Here is a 20011-nt window from a genome sequence, read left to right as displayed (position 1 = left end):
CCCGCGCTGCCGATAAGCTGCAAGAGTACACTTAGGAGGTTGTGCACATAGCGGGGTGGAAAAATGCCCAAGCAGACTGTATGTCCAGGCTACCCGAAGCGAGAGATGTAGCAACCAACTTCCTCAAGGATGAGTGCGTAGTTGCGTCCTTGGGAGACCTCAGAAGCAAGGACTTCTTCGAAATGAGCGAGCGACACTGGAAAGAGGAGACAGCAAGCGATGCAACAATGGCAAAACTCACAGAATAGGTCACCAGAGGTTGGCCCGATGAAAGAGCAATTCCTGAAGGTCTTTGGCCATATTGGATGGTGGCCGAAGAAATTCTTGAGAGCAAGGGGCTGGTGATGAGCTGATCTAGTTATTTCGCCTGTGGGGATGAGCAAGATAATCATGTGCAGGGCCCATGCGGGGCACTTGGGAAGCAACAGGACGAGGTGACGCATGAGAAAGTCCTACTGGTGGCCCGGCATGGACCAGGAAGCAAGGGTCATGGCGGAAAGGTGTCATGAGTGCATAAACAGCATAAAGAGGCTGAAAATCAGACAAGCTCTGTTGTGTCCAACTGAGATACAGGAAGGTGTGTAGCACAAGCTGGGACTGGACTTCATCGGTCCCTTGGAGGTGATGTCACCAGAGCACAGGTATGGGATAGTTGTGGTTGACCAACCATCTGTCAAAATGGGTGGAAACTGAGTTTGTGCCCGACATCACGATGGCCACAGTCGAGTGTCCTCAAGGACATTTTTCAGAGGGAGGGTCTGCCCAAAGAAATTGTCACAGACAATGGGGTCCAACTCGTCTCCAGAGAGATGGAAAAGTTATGAAGGATAACACTATCCGCCAAGTGAAAGCTGCACTATATTATCCCAAGGCCAATTGTCTCATGGAGAGATCCAATGGGTTCATCAAAGGGGTGTTGCAACTGGCCACCGCAGCCAGCATGGACCCTTACAGGACAGGCAAGGAGGCCGTATCTGCTCATCGCTTGGCCCCCAACGGGACCTCAAATGTCTCCACATTTCACATGTTGAGAGGCAGAAGAGCAGCATCTACACTAGTACCGCCCCGGCTGTCAAGAGTAAGGGAGGATGACAACATAGATATGGCGGATATAGTGTGGAGGATGAGAAAAAGTAAGACGCAGATGAAGGACTGGAATGAATGAAGAGATGTCCAAAAGAATGATGTCCAGTAGGGTGACTTGGTCAAAATAAAGTTACCACATAAGGATCCCGTGACAGGGACCAAGTACAGCAGACCCCTCTGAGTACCTCAAAGAGGGTCCAACCATGTGTGCACTCAAGATGGGGGAAGATGGAACATGGAGAGTGCAAAAACAAGGGGGGTTCTGGTAGTTTCTCTACTACCGGCCTATACCCCGGGTTAGAGTCTCAACAAGAGTCTTTAGCTCATCATCCTTTCACAGAAGAGAAATCTCCACTACATATCAGTCTTTGTCCTGCCCAAGGGCAGTCCAGCACGAAATGCCTGGCAATTCTCTTCTGAATAAGAGTACCAACAGCAACCCCAGGCACGTGTTTTGGCCTGGTTGGGCCTCATCAGTGAGGTGGAGCTCTGCCTCTCTAAGAACAGTGAGCAAGGGTTCCACGTCTGGAGACATAAACATGTGTCTGGGGTTCTTGTTGGTACTCTTGTTCAGAGGAGAATTGCCTAGCATTTTGGTGCTGGACTGCCCCAGGGCAGGACAAAGACTGATATGTTTAGGATATTTCTCCTCTGTGAAAGATATTGAGCTAAAGACTCTGGGTAAGTCTCTCGTAACCAGGACTAATGTCTGGCAGAGGGACTCCCAGGACCCCCCTTGTTAATATACAATGAGAGAGTGGCCTTGTTTGAGAGGAAAGCCAAGGAGTCCAACGAACAGGACAATTGAGAACTGTGGCACAAAGAGAGAGAGAGAGACTGCTCAATAATTTGAACTTGGACAACCGGGAGCATGTGAGGAGTGAGACTCCCGAGAGCCTGAGAAAGCAGCTAGAGATGCAACTGGCAGAAGGTGAGGTGCAGAATCAACAGGGTGAGGAGGCCGAGATGATGCTACAGAGTGAGGAGAGCAGAGAGAACTGGCCTCAACACGAGAGGACGAGACCTGCATGATTTGCAGACTTCGTCATGAGGTAGTACCAAGCTGATCAACAAAAGGAGGTATGTGAAGTCCAAGTCACGCGAGACACCAGCTCTCATGTGCCGGCATTTTGAGTCCGGGCGGTAGAGTGCACACCCCGACCCTGGTGCTCCTCCTGAAGTGATCTGGCGACCTCCCAGCCCAGAGAAACTAGCAAGAGACTGTGCGTATGGACAAATGTAAATATATATAGATGGGTGTTCTTACATTCCAAGGCACAGTAAAGCAATTGTGTACTGTCCAGCAGTGTTTAGAGAGGTCAATAAAGACATCAACCTCACATTGGCCTTGCAGAAAGAAGAGGATCCTGGAGCTGAACCTCAGAGTCGATCACTGGACTGAAGATCAAAAGAGGAATTCGTAGAAGGATGTCTCAGCAAATTCTAAGCGCCCGCCAAACCTATTGAGTGACCGCTGAAGATCCAACACCGAATTCCAAGCAACAGGAAAGATCTCTTGAAGCGACTTCCTCCCATGGACTGGTAGGCCTAAACAGTCACAAGATCACCTGCATTTTGCACCATCCCACGAAGAGCTGTGACCCTGCTGCGCAGTAAAGTCCCAATACCCTGGGACCTGTGCCATTTTGCATTGCAAAGTCGTGTGAACTGCGGATCCGGCTCAAACCATGAGGGCATCCTTCTGGGCCTGCAGTGATACTTCCATGCCTAGAAGTCCCCTCAGCTGAGTTGTGGACTGAGAAACAAAAAAAGTCTACTGGACGACAACCATCGCTGATCCGAAGCCTGTGAAGGACTCCAATGCATTAGTCCCGCGAAGATCCCGTGCTGGGCTTGAGTGCATCCCTCTACTCCTGCCAAAGTTCCTTCTTCAGCCATCCAGGCCAAAAATTCCGAACCGGGAACAACTTGTCACCTCTCCTTGGCAACAAACCTGCTGCACCAAGTTCTTCACTGAAAAGGTACTAAGACTAGGTACTCACCTTGGTTTTGCTGCATTGCTCGGGAGTTGTTGAAGGGCTGCAGTTAAGTTGTTACTTGCACTCTGCTGCAGGGCACCCTGAGTCCCATTACGGTTAACAACCCATTGGGCTCTAAATTGCCAAAACTATGACTTACCTGCAAACCTGAAGAAACCTTCATAGACTCTGCTCTGTCTGCTGCTTGCCTGCTTCTTTCCTCCTCAGCCCTCTGTCACTGGACCCCCAGCACCCCCTTGACTCTGTGAAACTCATTTAGTATATGGTTGGACTTTTGAAGATTGGTTGGGCAAGGGTTAACTAACGTATCATGAGTTGATCTAAGTTTGCTTAAACCTGGTGGTCACCTAAGGTGGGCTTTCCAAGTGCTGTCACAGACAGGAACTTGTGCAAAACGCCCAAGCAATACAAGACATTGGAGAGTCCTGTGTGTTTTCAACCACTGATTTACATAGTGCTTACCACCAGGTTGAATTGACTCAGGAAATCAGGCACTTAACTACTTTTATTACACCATGTGTTCTTTTTCCGTTTAATAGGATGCAGTTCGGGTTGGCATCGGCGGCCTCTGTATTTCAGAAACGATTAGGGAGATTGTTCCGATATTTAAGTGGTGTCATGTATTTTCAGGATGACATTTTGATATATACCAAAGATGAGAGGCAACATAAGTTAATGCTGGAAAATGTATTGATGAGATTGAAGACTGTAAAATGAGAAAAGCGTAGGTTGTATCAGAAAGTAGAATATCCGGCCCACAATTGTCCAGAGAGTGAATACGGCCCAATTCATCTTTGGTTAAGAGTATTATTTCTGCACCAGAACCGACAGACAAACAAGAATTGCTATCTTTCCTGGGCCTGTGCGAGTGTTACACGAAATTCATGAGGAACTTTGCCTCGATTGTAGAACCTCTAAGAAACTTAACGAGGAACGGTGTGAACTATGAATAAACACAGAGGCAGCAGGAAGCATTTGAAAAGGCAAAATAATGCATAATAAGAGCTCCTGCATTAAACTCCTGCACAAAATTGTTCAGCCTAGATTTAAACTTGCCAAAGCTGGTGGGCACAGTTTTGATGTTCAAAGTCAGATTGCCTGGAACTTACTTCCGTACAGCCTCAGAGCCCTTCCAAGGACTGTAGAGTTTAAGAAAAGACTGAAGATATACCTGTTTAACCTACCTCTTGACTAATCAGTTCCTGCCTCTTGCTCTTTTGGCTCTCGATTCAGGACCTCTCATCACCCTTTAACTTGTCGGTTTGTCCGGTCTGTTCTTTATGTCCATGTTCGGAGGCCTCCGGCGCGATTTATATAAATGTTTAATAAATAAATAAACCCGTTTGACACAAGGAGGCACACCATTGTCACTGTTGATGCTAGCAATAAAGGGGTGGGAGCTGTTCTCACGTAGAAAGACAATGAGGGGAGTGAGGTTACAGTGAGCTTTGCGTCTAGAAAATTGTCACATGCTAAGAGCAGTGGTCGAAGTGTATGAAAAAAAGTAGTGTCACTATGTTCCCTGCTGCAAACCCCATCGCCACGCCCCTCCCACGCACAATACAAACCCCCAAACAAATGTGCCTTCTGTTTAAGGGAACATTCAGTGCAATGCACTGAAGTGCAAGGCTACACTTTTATTTTAAAACAAAACCATTCTTGAACGGTTTCTTTTTCAAATTAAAGTATAGGAACTGTAAAACATAATTTAAAAAGTAGAGGAGCACCGCTCCCACCACTCCCGCCCACTTCGACCACTGGCAAAGAGAAACCACTCAGTGATTGCGAAGGAGGCATTAGCTTGTGCTTGGGGAGTCCAACACTTCAGACCATTTCTTTGGGGCGCTCCCTCTTTGTTGAGGACAGATCATAAGCCTTTGTTGAAGATACTGAAGTGGGGGCTGGGGGGCGGGGGAGAAAAAACACCTCCCAAAGTATTCATGCTTGTGTTGTGTTTTAGACCTGTCTTTCCTTGGCTCTCCCTGACCTGTGAGTGTGTATGTACGTAGGTTAATTTGAATATGGAATGTTCAGTTGTGAGATTCCTTGAGATTCTATCAAGTGTCAGTTGGGTCTGGAGATGGAGTAAATGAGGGACCGGTGGATGTCTCCCTACATAAGAACTTGACCCATATGTAACTCACCTGTTTCCTGTGTACCTACCTGCTGTCCATGTGAACCTACGAATTTAGTAAACATATGTCTTTAACCCCAAGTGTCTCGGTGCAGTCTGTACCTCAAGGGTTAAACTCAACAGCTTGCATTGAGGTTGATTGAGTACAACTACACTGTTGAATACAGGGAAGGACATCAAAACAAGGCTGTAGATCGTTTGTCCAGTTGAGGATGTACAGGATAAGTATGTTGTGAATAAAGCAATTTCAATAGGAGAAGTTTGTTTTAACCGGAAATGTGATTGCTATTGATGCGTGGATGAGCACACAAAGGCAGAGATGAGGTGCTGCAAAATGTGAGCAAAGACATTGTTGAAGGGTGGCCATTAGGCAGAACTCAGGAAATGAGTGTCAAGCCTTATGGTATGATTTGTGAGGAATTGTCCATGGAGGATGGATTTCTACTGAGGGGGGAGAAAGTAATTCCCCCGAGGAGGTGAGAGGAAGCATTGCTGAGAATGCACATATTGGTAACTGAGGTATAACAAAAACCAAAGGATTGGTGCGAGAACATTTATGGTGGCCATGAGTAGTTAGGGTTATGGACAGGTATGTCAGAGAATGCAGGCAGCGTAATGAGAGTGACAAGTGTTTGATAACGAGGACTAAATTGGAAACTGAGACGTGGACAAGAGTGACCATGAATATAATACCACAATTTTATGGTTTAAGGGCAGAAAACAGAAATGGCTTGGTAGACTACAGTCCACCAACTACAGTCATTAGCCAGAGGTGAGGTGGGAGTTGCACACAGAGTGCCAAAGTTTCTACAGGAAATTTTTTCGAAGGGAAGGCCTACCCAAACACATCGTGACAGATAATGATACTCAATTCGTGTCCAGTGAGATGATCAATTGCATGGCTGAAAAAGGCATTCGGCACATTAAGACACCATTATCTCATCCACAGGCCAATGGCCTAGTGTAAACGTTCAACAGTGGGGTGAAAGGAGTAGTACAATTGATTAGGGAATCAGGATTGGATCTTGATGATGAAGTGGACAAAATGTTACGTGCATATAGGGTGAGGAAACAGATAAAACTTGATAAGAAGAAGAAGGTGTGGGGACTTCAGCTTTCCCGTATGGTGGGAGGAACTTCTTAACAAGGAGATGTGCAGTCAGAGTGTGGGAGGGAGTATGAAGCACCTGCAAGAAAAAATGGAATGAATGAAGAGAAGGTTTGACGTTGACTGGTTGTACGGGGATCAAAATGGGTGATTTTGTGAAACTAAAACTACCTGCCAACGTACGCAAACCACATTCTGGGTACAGTAAAGCTATTGAGATAGTTAGGGTCACCAAAACCAGTGTATTGACCGGTAATGGTAAGTGCTGGAATTTGAGTAAGTGGCAAAGGTGAGGATGTGATGGAAGGGGGAGGTGTTGTGTTCTGCTTCTGTGCTTAGAGTGCACTCATGCACTTAGCTCTGAGTATTCTGGAATGCCTGGTAGAAAGGAGGAGGACTGTAGCTGCACTGCTTGTGATTTATCTTTAATTTGCACTTGAAATTAACTGTGAATCCTGCATACCCTGCTGTTTGGAGTGCATCCTTTATGTGAAATAAGGAACCACAACATATACCTGCTGCAATGTTATTAATATGGTGGTGTAGCATCCATAGTGATCCCAAGTAAGATTAGCAACAGTTACAAACTAGACAGAGGAGGCATTAACTCCCGCACCCTCCCAAGCCAACAGGCCGCCAAACCCTCACAAGTGCATTTCCCGCCATCCACACATGGTCGCACAAGCACATGTACATAGACAATCCAACCAATCACTCTGCAGATATTTCACATTCCCCTGTGACGGTTCCCCAATCTCCATCCAACACAAACAGGCCAACTCCAGACACTTAAGTGTCTTCTTTCATGTTCTAATGTATGTACAAATGTCCCAGATATGGGGCATTACATTATTCTGAAAGAACTGAATTGCACTGCTACAACATAGGCTTCTCACAGAACTTTGACCCGAACCAAAAGAAATGAAAGGTTCATACCGTGACTAAAGGGCAGGATTACAACTCAAACCACTAAAGGTGATAATCAGTCCAGCACTTACCACAAACCAGGTACAGACTTCAAACATGAACACAATACTCAAACACTTATGAATAGCCCTGGGCATCTGGAACACTTTCCAATACCATGACATCAGAGGCAACCAATTACAACTAAGCAGCGCACACATTTATCTGCCAACGAATCAACAATCCAGAAAAATACAAAAGGGGGGAACAGAGATCTATCGCTATAGGGGATGTGTATCCATACACATTTTCCAACTGCCCCCTTTTAAAAACACCAGTTTGGTGCCCTTCTGGGTGGCGTTAAAGCATCACCTATGAGCCAAAACAAACAAGCATTGGCAATGCAAACAGTTTTGTGTAGATATGGGAAAGGCATTTGCCTAGCACTGCCATAGTGGTATTAACTGGCTATCAATGGTTGCAGCTGAAAAATGGTGTGGGCATATAATAACAGTGTATGACAAATACCTTATACTTATACACAAGCCAAAACTGTTGGCTTTGTCAATGCTTGTTTTTAACAGGACTTCAGTGGAGGACACAGATAGTGCTTATAAATCGAGTGGCTGAAGGCAGACCTGGTTAAAACAATTGTATTACACCTTCACGTTTACAGTTCCAATTAAGTCATTAACTCTCAGGTGACTGCTTTGAAACACACTGGCAGGCATGACAAACACGAAGTTTGATGGTAAGGCTTGTTAACACTAGCTCAAAGAGACATAGGGGGGGTGTTTTGGGCGGGGAGGGGCAGGAAGTGGGTGCGAATGGCCATAGGGATTAGCATGGCCCTTGGCAGTCAATGGATGGGTAAATAACCAAACACCTACAAGCTTTCCCTCCTCATATGCCATTTCTCCTTAGCTGTACTCTTTAATTACTTAAAATATATATATATATATATATATATGATACCATACTCGCATAGTATATCACACGGAAACAGCAGAAATTATTGCGTAGAGGAGCAAAAAAGGTCAAACAAATTAGAAACACAATTCTGTTGTATAAGTGCCTAACAAATACTCAATAAATAAATAAAATAAGTAAGTGATACGTACATTAAGGTACTGGATAGGCTTTGTGACGTTGAACTTGTCCATGGTGCTGATGACAATGGACGGAGTGGTCAAGAAAAACAGTACGAAGGAGAGAATGAGATTAATGGCGAGCCATCGAAGCCACCATACGGGACCCTGCATGGAAAGGTTGCCCCTGCCAAACGAAACAACCATGTATTAGTTCCGTTGTGTTGTTAGTGGCGGATATTCAAATAAAGAAGAGTGAAGAATCTATGGACCATAGTGGAAAAGAATGAAGAAAGGTAAAGATGTACTTACCCGAGCAGGTCCATCCTACAGAGATGGTAAACATAGTCGGCCGTGCAAATGGATTGACTATCAAAACAATTGCCCAGATTCACACACAAGAAAAAAGCCTTGGCTTCATTAATGGTAGCGCCTACCCTTGCCACCCATCCCTTTAACCAGGAGATGCAGTGGTCAACTGTGGGCGATCACTGGATCTCTTACCGGTTGATCACTGCATCTCTTATCGGTTGATCACTGCATCTCCTACTAAGAGATGCAAGGATCACTGGGCGATGACATTTGCATCTCTCGGGTTAAAGGGACGCCTGGCAGGGGTCAGAGCAACACCTTTTCTTTCTCAATGGTGGCACCGGCCCTCACCAGGCACACCTTTAGCTAAGAGATGCAGCAGTGATCATCCCCTTCACAGCCAGAGTGCAAAGGGATGCCTGACACGGACTGCGTCCCCCTCAATTTCAAGTGCCACTTTAAGCACTGAAGCTAACCGATTGACAATATTTTCTTTAAAAACATGTTCCTTTTAAAGCCTGGCATAAGCCAGTTTTGGGACATGGGCAAATCATCAGAAACGAGCTGAACTTTCAAAAAACACTTCAATGAAAGTAGTTCTATTTCTCCAAAGTTAGTCACCACAGGAAAACATTTTTTTTTTTTTTACTTTTCACATTTCATGCTACGTATTTCCCGGGACTGCACCGGTTTTGCTTATGAATCAGATCTATGCGTGGATAAACAGTTGGGTAGAGGTGAAAAAGGTGCGCCGTCTGTGTGAATCTTTGTAAATCACCATGCCTGTTCAATTTGCAAGTCGAACACAGGAGCCGTGTGTACTACTGCACTTTTCACCCGCAAATTAAGGTCTTTGTGTACTGAGGCAAATGTGCTTTTTTTGGTCACAGGCCTTTGTGATGTTTCCCAGTTAAGGGGGTCAATAGAATACCCTCACACCACTGGTATCACCACAGCTAGCATCACAGGTACTGCAGACCAGTAACGTTCCACAAACCTGTCATTCGCGGTGTTCGAACAGCCCCTGCATCAGTGGAGTGTTCAATATCCATTGTTTGGCATCAATGTGAAGGTGCATTGAAAGCAGCCATTGGAGATGGCCAGGAGCTTCTGGCGAAGCCACCACTTGGTCAAGTGACCCCTAGAGGTGGTATATGGAGGCTCGACCAGGCTCTCTCCTCCTTCCCAACATTCTATGTAATCTAAGTGGTTGTATACCCCTTCTGCCAATAATGTTGTCCTTGCTGTGCATGGCTCTGTAAGAAAGGAGGGCAGGTCTGTTAGTCAGATAGCGGGTAGGCAATGCAGAAACCTTTGGTGTTGATGGATGCAGGTCAGAAGTATCTGTGTCGGATAAGAAAATGTGTATTTGGTTTGTGGTTCGAACCGACAGGGCAGGTTTGCCTTATGAGCAGCCCCCTGGGTTATGGAGTGCAAAAACTGACAGCATGGTGGTTGATAGAAGATGGCTAGGGTCTGAATCGGTTAAGTACACTAGACCTGGAGGTCGTCTGAATGAGTGTGGTAGGTGTAAGGACGCAAGATTTTAGCAGGGAGGAGTTAGATGATGGAAGAAGTGGGGAGATGGCGGGGTGTGTGGGTGTTGTAGCTTCCCGGCTCCTGGTTGTAGATTTCACAGAGGTGAAGATGTGGACCAGTGTCACGCAGCAGAGGATCCATGAATCACATTTGTTACCCACAGGTGGTAGCGCAGAGAGATTCGAAAATAGCTTGTAATCAATCAGCCTAAGTTTCTTGTGCACAATTGTTAGTCAGTTGGTATTTTTTTTTCCTTCAAAGGAGTTGGTTGGAAAGCCAGGCCTTCATCTGCTTCCTGAACGTCCGGTTGTACACTTCCAGGCAGCGAGGTTGGGGTGAAGCGAGAGCAGACCAGAGAAACGAGCTGGGGGTAGACCTCGGTCATCGGCTGGGGCTTCCCTTTGGAACAGCCTCCCGGCCACCCTGAAACTTGCCCGTAAGCACCTCAAGACCTTCCTCTTCACTTCTGCCTTTGTCCCTCTTCTCCCCTGATGATCTGCTTTTTCTCTCTCTGCACTGTGCACTTGGCCACCGTCTATCCTTCGGGCCCAGGCACCTGCTGACCCTGCCTCCGGGCCACCCCTTGCACTGGGATCTGTATCTGTACCCATACATGTCCCCCATTTTTCCTCTGCACTTATCAGATATACTCTATCTGACTAATCATGCACTTGCCACTTGCTGGCTGCACTTCCACTGTTCACCGCCTTCATTTATTTATTTATTGCACTTATTAATTATTCTGTTCTCTCCTCTGGTCCGCACTTTCCACTTCTCCCCTTTCCATGCACTTGTGCGTTCTTAATGTCACTTCCCCTCCCTTGCCTTGTCGCGCTCTGAAACACTTGTGTATGAGCGCGATACAAATAAAATATCAATATCATACCATAACAAGCATCTCAAGCTATTAGACTCCTTGGAGAGAGATGAGAATCATCCCGGGGACATTAGTACAGCACCTCCCATTCTAGTGCATAGAGACGCAACCCTGTTGTGTCCCGAGAGTCGAAGGTGATACTAGATAAGGGGACTCTCTCTCAGGGCTCATCAACCAAGGTTTCTCCTTCACACAAAAGTAATTGCTGCGGCTGCTGCCCTCACTGGAGACTCTGGAACCTATCCAATGAAGCTGGCGCAGCACTCAAGTTCTCCAGGAGGACAGCTCAGGGGCAATGCGTTGGAAGCAAGACAACGCTGGTCCTGCGCTTAAAGAGACTGCTCTCCGGTATTAAGCGCATTATAAAAAAAAGATGAATTACTTTAAAGGTCCTGATATCAAGTTTTGCCCAAAGATAGGCCCCAAATGAACAGGACTGTGGGCTGAAGGGCCTGCTTCCAGATAAGACCAGAAACAGAAAGGCAGTTCTAGAACGTCTGCCAGCATTCTATACTGCCTGGTGAACAGTTCAGAAGCCTATTACACGCATTAACCTTCCCATCCATCAAGTACATACTGAAAATAACAAATAAAGATTGAACTCCAAACACTTGCTCTCCCAAATGCAGTAAGCCTAGTTAGACTATGTACTCTACTTGCTCTTGAAGGAAACCACCCATCTTATGAGTAATCAATGTCCACTCAAAGGCCCCACGAGACTAAACAATCATCCGCCAACCTTGATGCTCCAGCTCTCGGATGCATGGGGTTTTCCTCCAGTTGACCTCCAAATCTGGAATTTGGCAGTGGGCTAAAGAAGGGATACATCTTTTACCAAGACTTTTCACAGCACCGCCAAACTCGAAATGAGCCTCAACTTATCTCAAAGACTTGTACTGGGCCATGAAATGCTTCCAGGGGCTTTGCCCATGAATTGCCTACGAAATATTGCGGTTGAAGTACAATAAAAAAAAGGCAGTGCATGTATTGATGTAGTCTCGAAAAAAAACAAAAACATAGTAGTGGCTGAAACCCTCACTAAAACTTGTAGTGGAGAAGAGAGGAAGTACATGCCTCAGGAGGATAGCTCAAGGGTAATGCGCTTGCCTTGGAAGCAAGACGATGCAGAACAACGCAGGTTCGATCCCCAGGTCTGCGCTTAGAAACCTCTGGGTATTAATCGCATTATAAATAAGCAATTACAATAGCAGCTAGTCTGTTGAGCATGTAAAGGACAGACCTCCTAGGGATAGGGCAAGAGGAGTTGTACTGTAGGGAGGATGGTTGTCCGTGAGTCTGTGACCGAGGAGAATTTTGCTGCATGAAGGAGAGTTCCTGTGCCTTGGTAGGACCCATTCCAGGTGGAGAAAGTGGGCCTACGCTGGAGGTGTGGGGACACTACAGTGAGAAGGACACACGCTGTGTAGGAGTCTGTGAAGAGGGACTACACATAAAAAGGTGTATGGAGGGGAACTGGGCACATTCTGGAGCTATGTAAAGTCTGGACGTGGAATGGCAAAAAGAACATGCCACTGGTGCTGGATACAGGGCATCTTTGGTTTGGTGCGAGGTTGTTGAGGAGGTGACATCCGTGCAGTGAAATGAAAGGACCAGTGCTGGAGAGAGGTATTAAGTCTATGCTGCTGGGAACCGTAGCACATTCTGGTAGCTGGTGAGCAGAGAAGGCTGTGCTATTGAGAAAGCCTCAGCAGTGTCAGCCTTCAATCTACCGATCGCTCATGTCTCTCATCTTACAGTGAAACATCAATTTTCCTAACCCTGCCTTCTTAATGGTCTAGATATTTCCCCTTCTTTCACTACTAACATGCACCAGGCCGTCCCACTTATTCTCCTAACTCAGGTCTACCTCCAGCAGATTCACTTATATCATCTAATGGTCATAAATTTCACCCCGTTTCTAATTATAAATTACCAATTTTTCTTCATGTCCACTCCACGCCAGACCTCCTGACCACATACTTACGTCCAGTCATTCTTTTCACATGCGTGATCTCTTTTCATCCCTCATCTTGCTATTCTTTGAAATCTGCTGTAACACATCTGTTGTACATGGTCCCCTATTGCTCAAAACGTTCACTGATGGTCGCTAATCAAGAGTGTTTGACATGACCTTGCTGGACCCTTTTAACTCGCATCCAAGTCTGCTATGTTTTATTTCAGGTTACAGGCATTCAAAAAAATGACAAACGTAAATCTTTAAGCACACCCTCTTAATGTTCTTCTTCAATCAACTTCAAGATTGGCTGCAATGCTAATAAAGTTGTGTTTTTTGGCATCCCCCTTACTGGAAAAGAAAATCCAGATTGCTGCGGGAGGCCAGTCAACAGGGAGTATGGCAATCTAGCATCTGGATATTCATGGGGCCCCAAGATAATGTACCCTGTAAGGGAGGCACAGTATCACAAGTACGATATTGACACAAAAGGTACAACTTGAAAAACCTTTATTGAAGTTTCATTGGGGTTGGAGAAACTCCTATTTTGCCCTATAGCTAGGATGGGAGTAGTCTCGACCATCAAATAATAAATAAAAAACGTCCTAGTTGAGTCCGTCAAATCAAAATGGCCTATACTAACAAAAACCTAATGCATGCCCTATATCTTGTACACGAAGTGTGAAAAGGAGAATATGTATGCAAAGGACAGTCAGTATTCAAATATAAAGAATAAATGTGGCTGAGTCAGTTCTGCTCCCCATGTTGGACAGCACGGAGTAAGGGGATCCCTGTAGTTTAACACAAAGGCAGCTCAAAACGTGGATCGAAGCCCGCCTGGCCTTCCATGTCAAAGTCTTACTTTCCACTTTCCAAAACACAGGACACCAAAAGGTTCACTTCGGTCCCCCTTTGTCGGGCTCAGACCTTTCACAGCAAAAGTTCACATCATTCTGCCTTAGTCAGGCTCAGACTGTTCACAGCAAAACAAAACGCTTGCAGGGGTTCCCTTCACCAAGATTAATTCACCTCCATTAGGGGTTGCCTTCCCCTAACTTATTACACTTCCAGTCTCCCTCAGTCAGTCTCCGACCGTTTCCTGATGTCGAAGACTTTCGAATGTGCGTGGCTTTCTTTCTACAAACCTCTGCAGGACCACTTTGACCTTTCACTCACACTCTTATGTTATTTGCCCCAGTGGTTCCTGGTCTGGGTAGCTCATTTTATTATGCACAAAAGTTCAACGTTCACCTTTTTATTCTTCTCATTTGTCTGGGTTAATTTTGATCACCTCGCTTTGACAGTTCATTCACATCATCGCTACAAAAAATGTTTCCTTAGACTGAGACTTTCGAGGGGGCTACTTCCTTTTGCCGGACCACTCCGTTACTCAGTATCGCTGGCTTTACAGCTATCGTTACTTCAAGGTTCAGTGACCGGTCTGCCTTTCTTTACGTCCCATCCACACACATTCAGCCTTTAATTGTGCAATATAATATTGCCACTTAAATCTTTCTTTAGCAAACAACGGTCTCTCATGTCGCTTGCCGACTCACCAGCTGTGTGTGTTTCTTTCTTGTCCTTACTATCTTCCAGTTTATGAGTCAAGGTTAGTACCACAGGCTTTGCCTCACCTCCCCAACTCTGCCGTTCACTCACGAGGGTCGCTGGCATCCTTGAAAAACAATACAGCCTTCTTGTTCGGGATTTGGCCTTCTTAAAGTGTCTTTTGCAGCATTTTGGAGGCAACAATCTCCTGCAGGGAACACCTGGGGTTCTCCACCCATGGCTCCCGTCCCTCTGTCTGTTGCTCTGCTACAGTAGGTTCGCCATCGCCCCGGAAGTTCTGCTCTTACTCATGTTCCATCTTGCTTGCATAGACTTTGTCTCTATATTCCGCCTTTTATCCGTGTGAGAGCTAATTGATATCATATGTATGCACTTAGAGTCAAGTGCCTGAATTTGCCTGACCCAATTAGCGGGACATGTCCAATGCAATATGTAAGAGTTAGCATTGTTGCTCTCAGTCGCATTCTTCCTCAGCCCAGTGTTTATGTGGAAGGGTGGTGGGGAGTTGGGACATAAGAGAATCCTATGAAATAGGAGGGATCATGGGTACGGGAAAAGGAGGAGTCCTGTGTCTTGCCATCTGCTGCCTCACCCCCACTACCTGAAGTCCCCTCACGCAGGTGATCCTCCCATACTGGTCCACCCCCAGGGTCTGGATCCAGAGGCCATGACAGTGCCCTGGCCACCTAAGAGAGAGATCCCCGGGGACTAGCAGGTGAGACACCCTTTGATTTCTGACAACCCCTAACTAAAGCTTCCTCTGTGGAGATACCACCATTCTGGCTCTCTGTACCTGTTCACCTTCAACTAGGGCCGTCTCTTCATTATTCCGCCACAAGCTAAAAACCTATTTCCAAGGGTGCTGAAACTGGTTGGAGGCTGGATGGGTGGGGCACTCTATTGGTAGTTGTGCCCATCAGGCCTTTAGGTTAGTTTTTCTGCAGTTATTTTCTTGTTATGTGCTTGAGTAAATAGTGAATTAATGATGGCAGTTTTTTTCCTAAATGTTGTACAGTGCTCTGCTGCTTTCAGGCTATGTTTTTGCTTTTATAAAGTAATATAAATTACTAAAATGTGTATGTACGCAAACTCCTCCAAAATGCCACTTCTCTTTTGGTACTTTTTGACCTATCGGCTGCTTTTGACACAGGTTGGCCATTCTAGTATTGTTGCAGGGCCTTTTAATTCTCAGTAGACATCCTGATGTCTGTGAATGGTTTGTACCTTACATCTCTTTTTGTGCCACTGTACTTGGCTTCTTGTAAAGATTTTTGATAATCTTCCACTTCTTTGTCCTTTACTATTTCTCTGGGGTGTCTACCTTATCCGCACATATGCTCGGTTTACATTACTTCATCCTTACCCATTACTTCTAGTTTCATGCCACATTTCTATGCTCAAATCTGACTTTCCATTCCATCTCTTGACTAGACTTATCCTCTCTATTCAGAACCCAAAACAGTTTTAATGTGTTTCATCAGACCAAAAATAGTCAAAACTCTGCATCCTTCCCCATTACTTGAGTAGTTTAAACTCCAGATAAAAAAAACACATCTATTGAATACTGCTCTTTCCAAACATTAATGTAACTGGAAAACATTTGCAGTTACTTACTGTATCACTTTGCTATTCCAGTTCTTCATCAACTCTTCCTCTTCTGAACATGCCACTATTCAACTCCACCTGCCTACTCATCTCACAGTTCTGGTTCTCCATCGACTCCCTGGTCCTCTCATCATCTCCTTCCCTGATATGACCTGTTTCCTTGAGTCACTTCCTACAGACATCCCCATGGTCATGCTGGGGGACTTTAACCTTCACAAGCCCTCTGTAGCTACCTTCATTGAACTTAAATCCCTCCTATCTGACCACTTCCTCTACTCCGCTCCATGACCAGCCTACCTATTCTGGTGGGAACTCTCTTGACCTTGTATTTCTCTCAAATTCACTTTCCTCCACCGACCTATCCATACACCCCTATCACTCTGATCACTCCATTCTTTACTTTAACATTTCGGTCTCTCCACCTTCTACGCCTCAGCTCCCCTCTTCAATGATGAAGAGGGAAATTTAGGCAGGAATCTCTTGCCCCTTAACTTGATGATGTCCTCTCACCTGTCTCTTGCCCCCCTACTCATGCCCCTTCCATTCATTATGCTTTCTCTGACTTTCACTAAGCAATTATGACTCAATTTTACCAACACTAACCTGCTTGAACATTCACACCTTCCAGTCCCTGTCCTCAGCCTTTGATAACACTAAAATACATGCCCTCAAAACAAACATGTGCCATAAACTACAACACTGGCACAAATTACGGACACTTTCCCTACTCCCAGCCTATAATAATTCCTTTGCTGCCCTTACATCTGCACCGGACTGTCAAATCCTCCCATTTCACAAACCTAATCTCATCCCTTCGCAATCACCTCCACAAAGTTTCATTTACCCTCCAATGTTTAATCACACCTCCCAAGCCAATATCCACTGCCTCCTCCCTTTCTGCTAATGACTTTCCTCACTACTTTTCGTCTAAAATGTGTGACACTCACAGCCCTTATCGCTCTCACTGCCCAATCCTCCTCCTGTCCACCACCTCCCTCACCTATTCTACACTTGACTACTTCTCCCCTACCCCTCCTATTGGATTTGCAACCATCCTTCTCAGTGCCAACCCATATTGGGCTCCAAACACCAATTTTGCTCCCCAAATGGTCACAGACTTAATCTGAATCACATGCCCCTATCTCCTGGAGCCCTTTAACCTCCTCTCCACCCCCCGCTGCAACTGTTTTACCCATATAAAAAGAAGCCCTCTGCTGACCCAAGTGTCCCAGCAAACTATTGCCCAGTTTCTCTCCTTCCTGTGATGAATCCTGCAGAATTCTCACAAAATCCCTACCTAAAGTCTCCTCCCAAGGGGACAGGGGATGGTAGCTGCTACCTGATCCTAACCCTGGGAGTGGTATTAGCCAGGTGGATCCCCGGTGAGGTGAAGACCCCCAGGAGAACAAGAGGATTCCATTGAGAGGGACGCAGTATTTGTCTTCTTCAGAGAGGGAGATTTCTATACTATCAGAATATTTAATGGCTTGTTGTCAGAGTCAAACTTCTGTTCACAAAGATTTCCACATTGAGAAAGCTCTTCCCTAATGATTCATTTAATATACAGAGTAAATTTAATACAGTGGAAAGTTGTACTGGGGAAGAAAGAAGTTGTTTCAACATTGGGGACTTCAAGTCCCACAATGCCCTAAGTACTGGGACGTGGAATGGCCCACATCTGAGCAGGACCTTTGAATATATAAGGCCCCCTCCGGTGCATGCCATTATAATAAGAGTGTGGAGTTGCGGAGACCACCCGTTGCAGTTGCAGGAGAAGCAGAAGGGTAAGAAAAAGTCAAAAGTCATAGCTGCCGCTAATTGTGAAGCAGGCAATGGTCCTGAGACGGCTTCCCAGGTTAATAACCTAAATTACAGAGGACACACAATGGCAAGCGGCATTGCGGCAAGCGTTCAGCCTGGAGAGGGAGGCTCTCCTGCTGGAGTGTGGTGTCCTGGTGGCTGGCGAGCACAGGTGTACTCTAGGAGCGAGGGAAGCTCCTTTCCTGTTTCCACTAGAAGCAGTCTGCCATGCAGACAGAGGCAGAGGAGGAGGAGGAAGCAGAGTGAGCAGAGGTTCGCACGGACGCATGTGCAGAATCTGGTGAGTTTGCCACTGAGAGGTAATCCTGGTACGCTCTGCATGCGACTACTGGCCACTGCCACTCATTTTGAATACCGAACAAATATAAAGAAATTATGCTGGCGAAATACGAACTTTGTAAAGAGGCAAGAAGGGGAAGTTGACAGTCAAAGTAAAGAAGGGGCATTATAGAAGCAAGCTAATAACCAGTGTTGCCAAGAGCCAGTTGATTATAACCACCCAAGCCAATGTAAACAAAGGACAATATAGAAGCAAGCTAATCCTAACCAGCATTGCTGAAGTAAAAAGGGGGAAATACCTTACAAAGCTTTTAAAGAACGTTGGCTGAATGACAAAAGCATTGTTGCAAAAGGTTTCTAACTGTTGTTACCAGAATAAGAAAAAGGCAACAGTTAAACAAGCTAACAACAAGAAATGCCTAAGTCAAACAAAAGCAAGTGTGAGAAAGAAACATTATCAGTAGTTTGTTTATGTGAAAGTGGAAAAAACAGAAGTGGCAGGAGATTCAAAGATGGCCGGCATGCAGAGTACACCATGAGGAGGTGCACTCCGTCCCTGCAAAATTGTTAATAGGCTTAAATAAACCGGAAAATTCCCTACCCGGGAAACAAGCGGCTTAGACTATAGACGTTACAAGGAGTGGCTCGGCAAAGGAACAAACTAGCAAAGTCCCCGGGGAGACACAGCAACGGCATACGAGGGTCTGGCAAGGGCACCCAGCAGATCATACGAGCAGACTGAGGACACCTTCTGGTGGGTGCCCGCTCCAACCCCACAGCAATAAGTGAACCGAGCGTTCCACGGGTGGGGTCGGGGGGCGATCGGGAAGCAGAGGACCAAGGAGGCAAAGGGGAGAGCGGGATCAGTGAGCAGGCCCCAGCGCAGCAGGCATCGAAGCCGGCACAAAGGAGATGCCGTCACCGCCCAGCGAGGACAGCCAGAAGGAGGGACAAACACAGAAGAGCCGGGCCGGGAGGAGAAGCCAGTGGGAAATCGTGATCCCGGTAACACTCTGCCTCCGTCACCCCCCCCCCTTGCAGTACCTGGTCCATTAATCATAGGTCCCCACGGACCCCTGCAGGAGGAAAGAATAAGCCAGTACCACCGCCAGAGTTATGGGGCCTCACAGTGAAGCGGCAGAGAGCGCACAACATCCCAGCAATACCGGAGACATCACAGACATCATAGCAGTCAGTCACAAGAAAGGAGGCATCCTTTGGAGGGAAGGCTCCCTCACAGGACAGGCCCAGGACAAAATGAAGGAAGACCTAACGGGTGCGCTAAAGGGAGGGAGACCGACATCAGCTCGAGGCTAGAGTAGACACCAACGAAAAAGCGCTGCAGGAGCTGGCAGATGACTCTCACAAGGTGGAGGAACTAATGGACAACTTAGCCAGGACTACGCACAACCTGGAGATCCAAACAGAGGATCTTGAAAACAGATAGAGGAGATCAAATATTAGAATTAGAGCACTACCAGAAGTGGTTCTGGACGGGGAGTTGCCCCAAGCAATAACTCAAATCTTAGCCAACTTAGTAGATGCAACGGAACTAACAGAAATCAAGATCGATTGCTTGCATAGGGTGGGCCCAAAAAGAAGTGAACCGAGGGCTAGACCAAGAGATGCACGTCTACACTCAAAAAGAACGAGTCCTAGCCGCAGCGAGAAGGGCAATAGACCGTAACATTTTGGCAATCCAGCTATTCCAGGACCTATCTCAGGTCTCAGGT

At 46.2% G+C, this 20011-nt stretch overlaps 1 protein-coding gene across 3 annotated transcripts in view; it reads right to left on the bottom strand.

Annotated features, from left to right (window-relative positions):
* TMEM63A (transmembrane protein 63A) overlaps positions 1 to 20011 on the bottom strand; it is a 778572-nt gene that overhangs the window by 229344 nt on the left and 529217 nt on the right. For all 3 annotated transcript variants that reach the window (XM_069608694.1, XM_069608696.1, XM_069608695.1), the window contains exon 14: positions 8356 to 8509. In XM_069608694.1, the coding sequence (XP_069464795.1) occupies positions 8356 to 8509 (154 nt within the window). The remainder of the gene's footprint in view (positions 1 to 8355; positions 8510 to 20011) is intronic.

Source organism: Ambystoma mexicanum, chromosome 4q, assembly GCF_040938575.1.
Source record: "Ambystoma mexicanum isolate Mex_15411 chromosome 4q, UKY_AmexF1_1, whole genome shotgun sequence".
Classification (NCBI taxonomy): domain Eukaryota; kingdom Metazoa; phylum Chordata; class Amphibia; order Caudata; family Ambystomatidae; genus Ambystoma; species Ambystoma mexicanum.
Note: the sequence above shows the minus strand (reverse complement) of the source record. Positions and strands in the feature narration are given on the sequence as shown.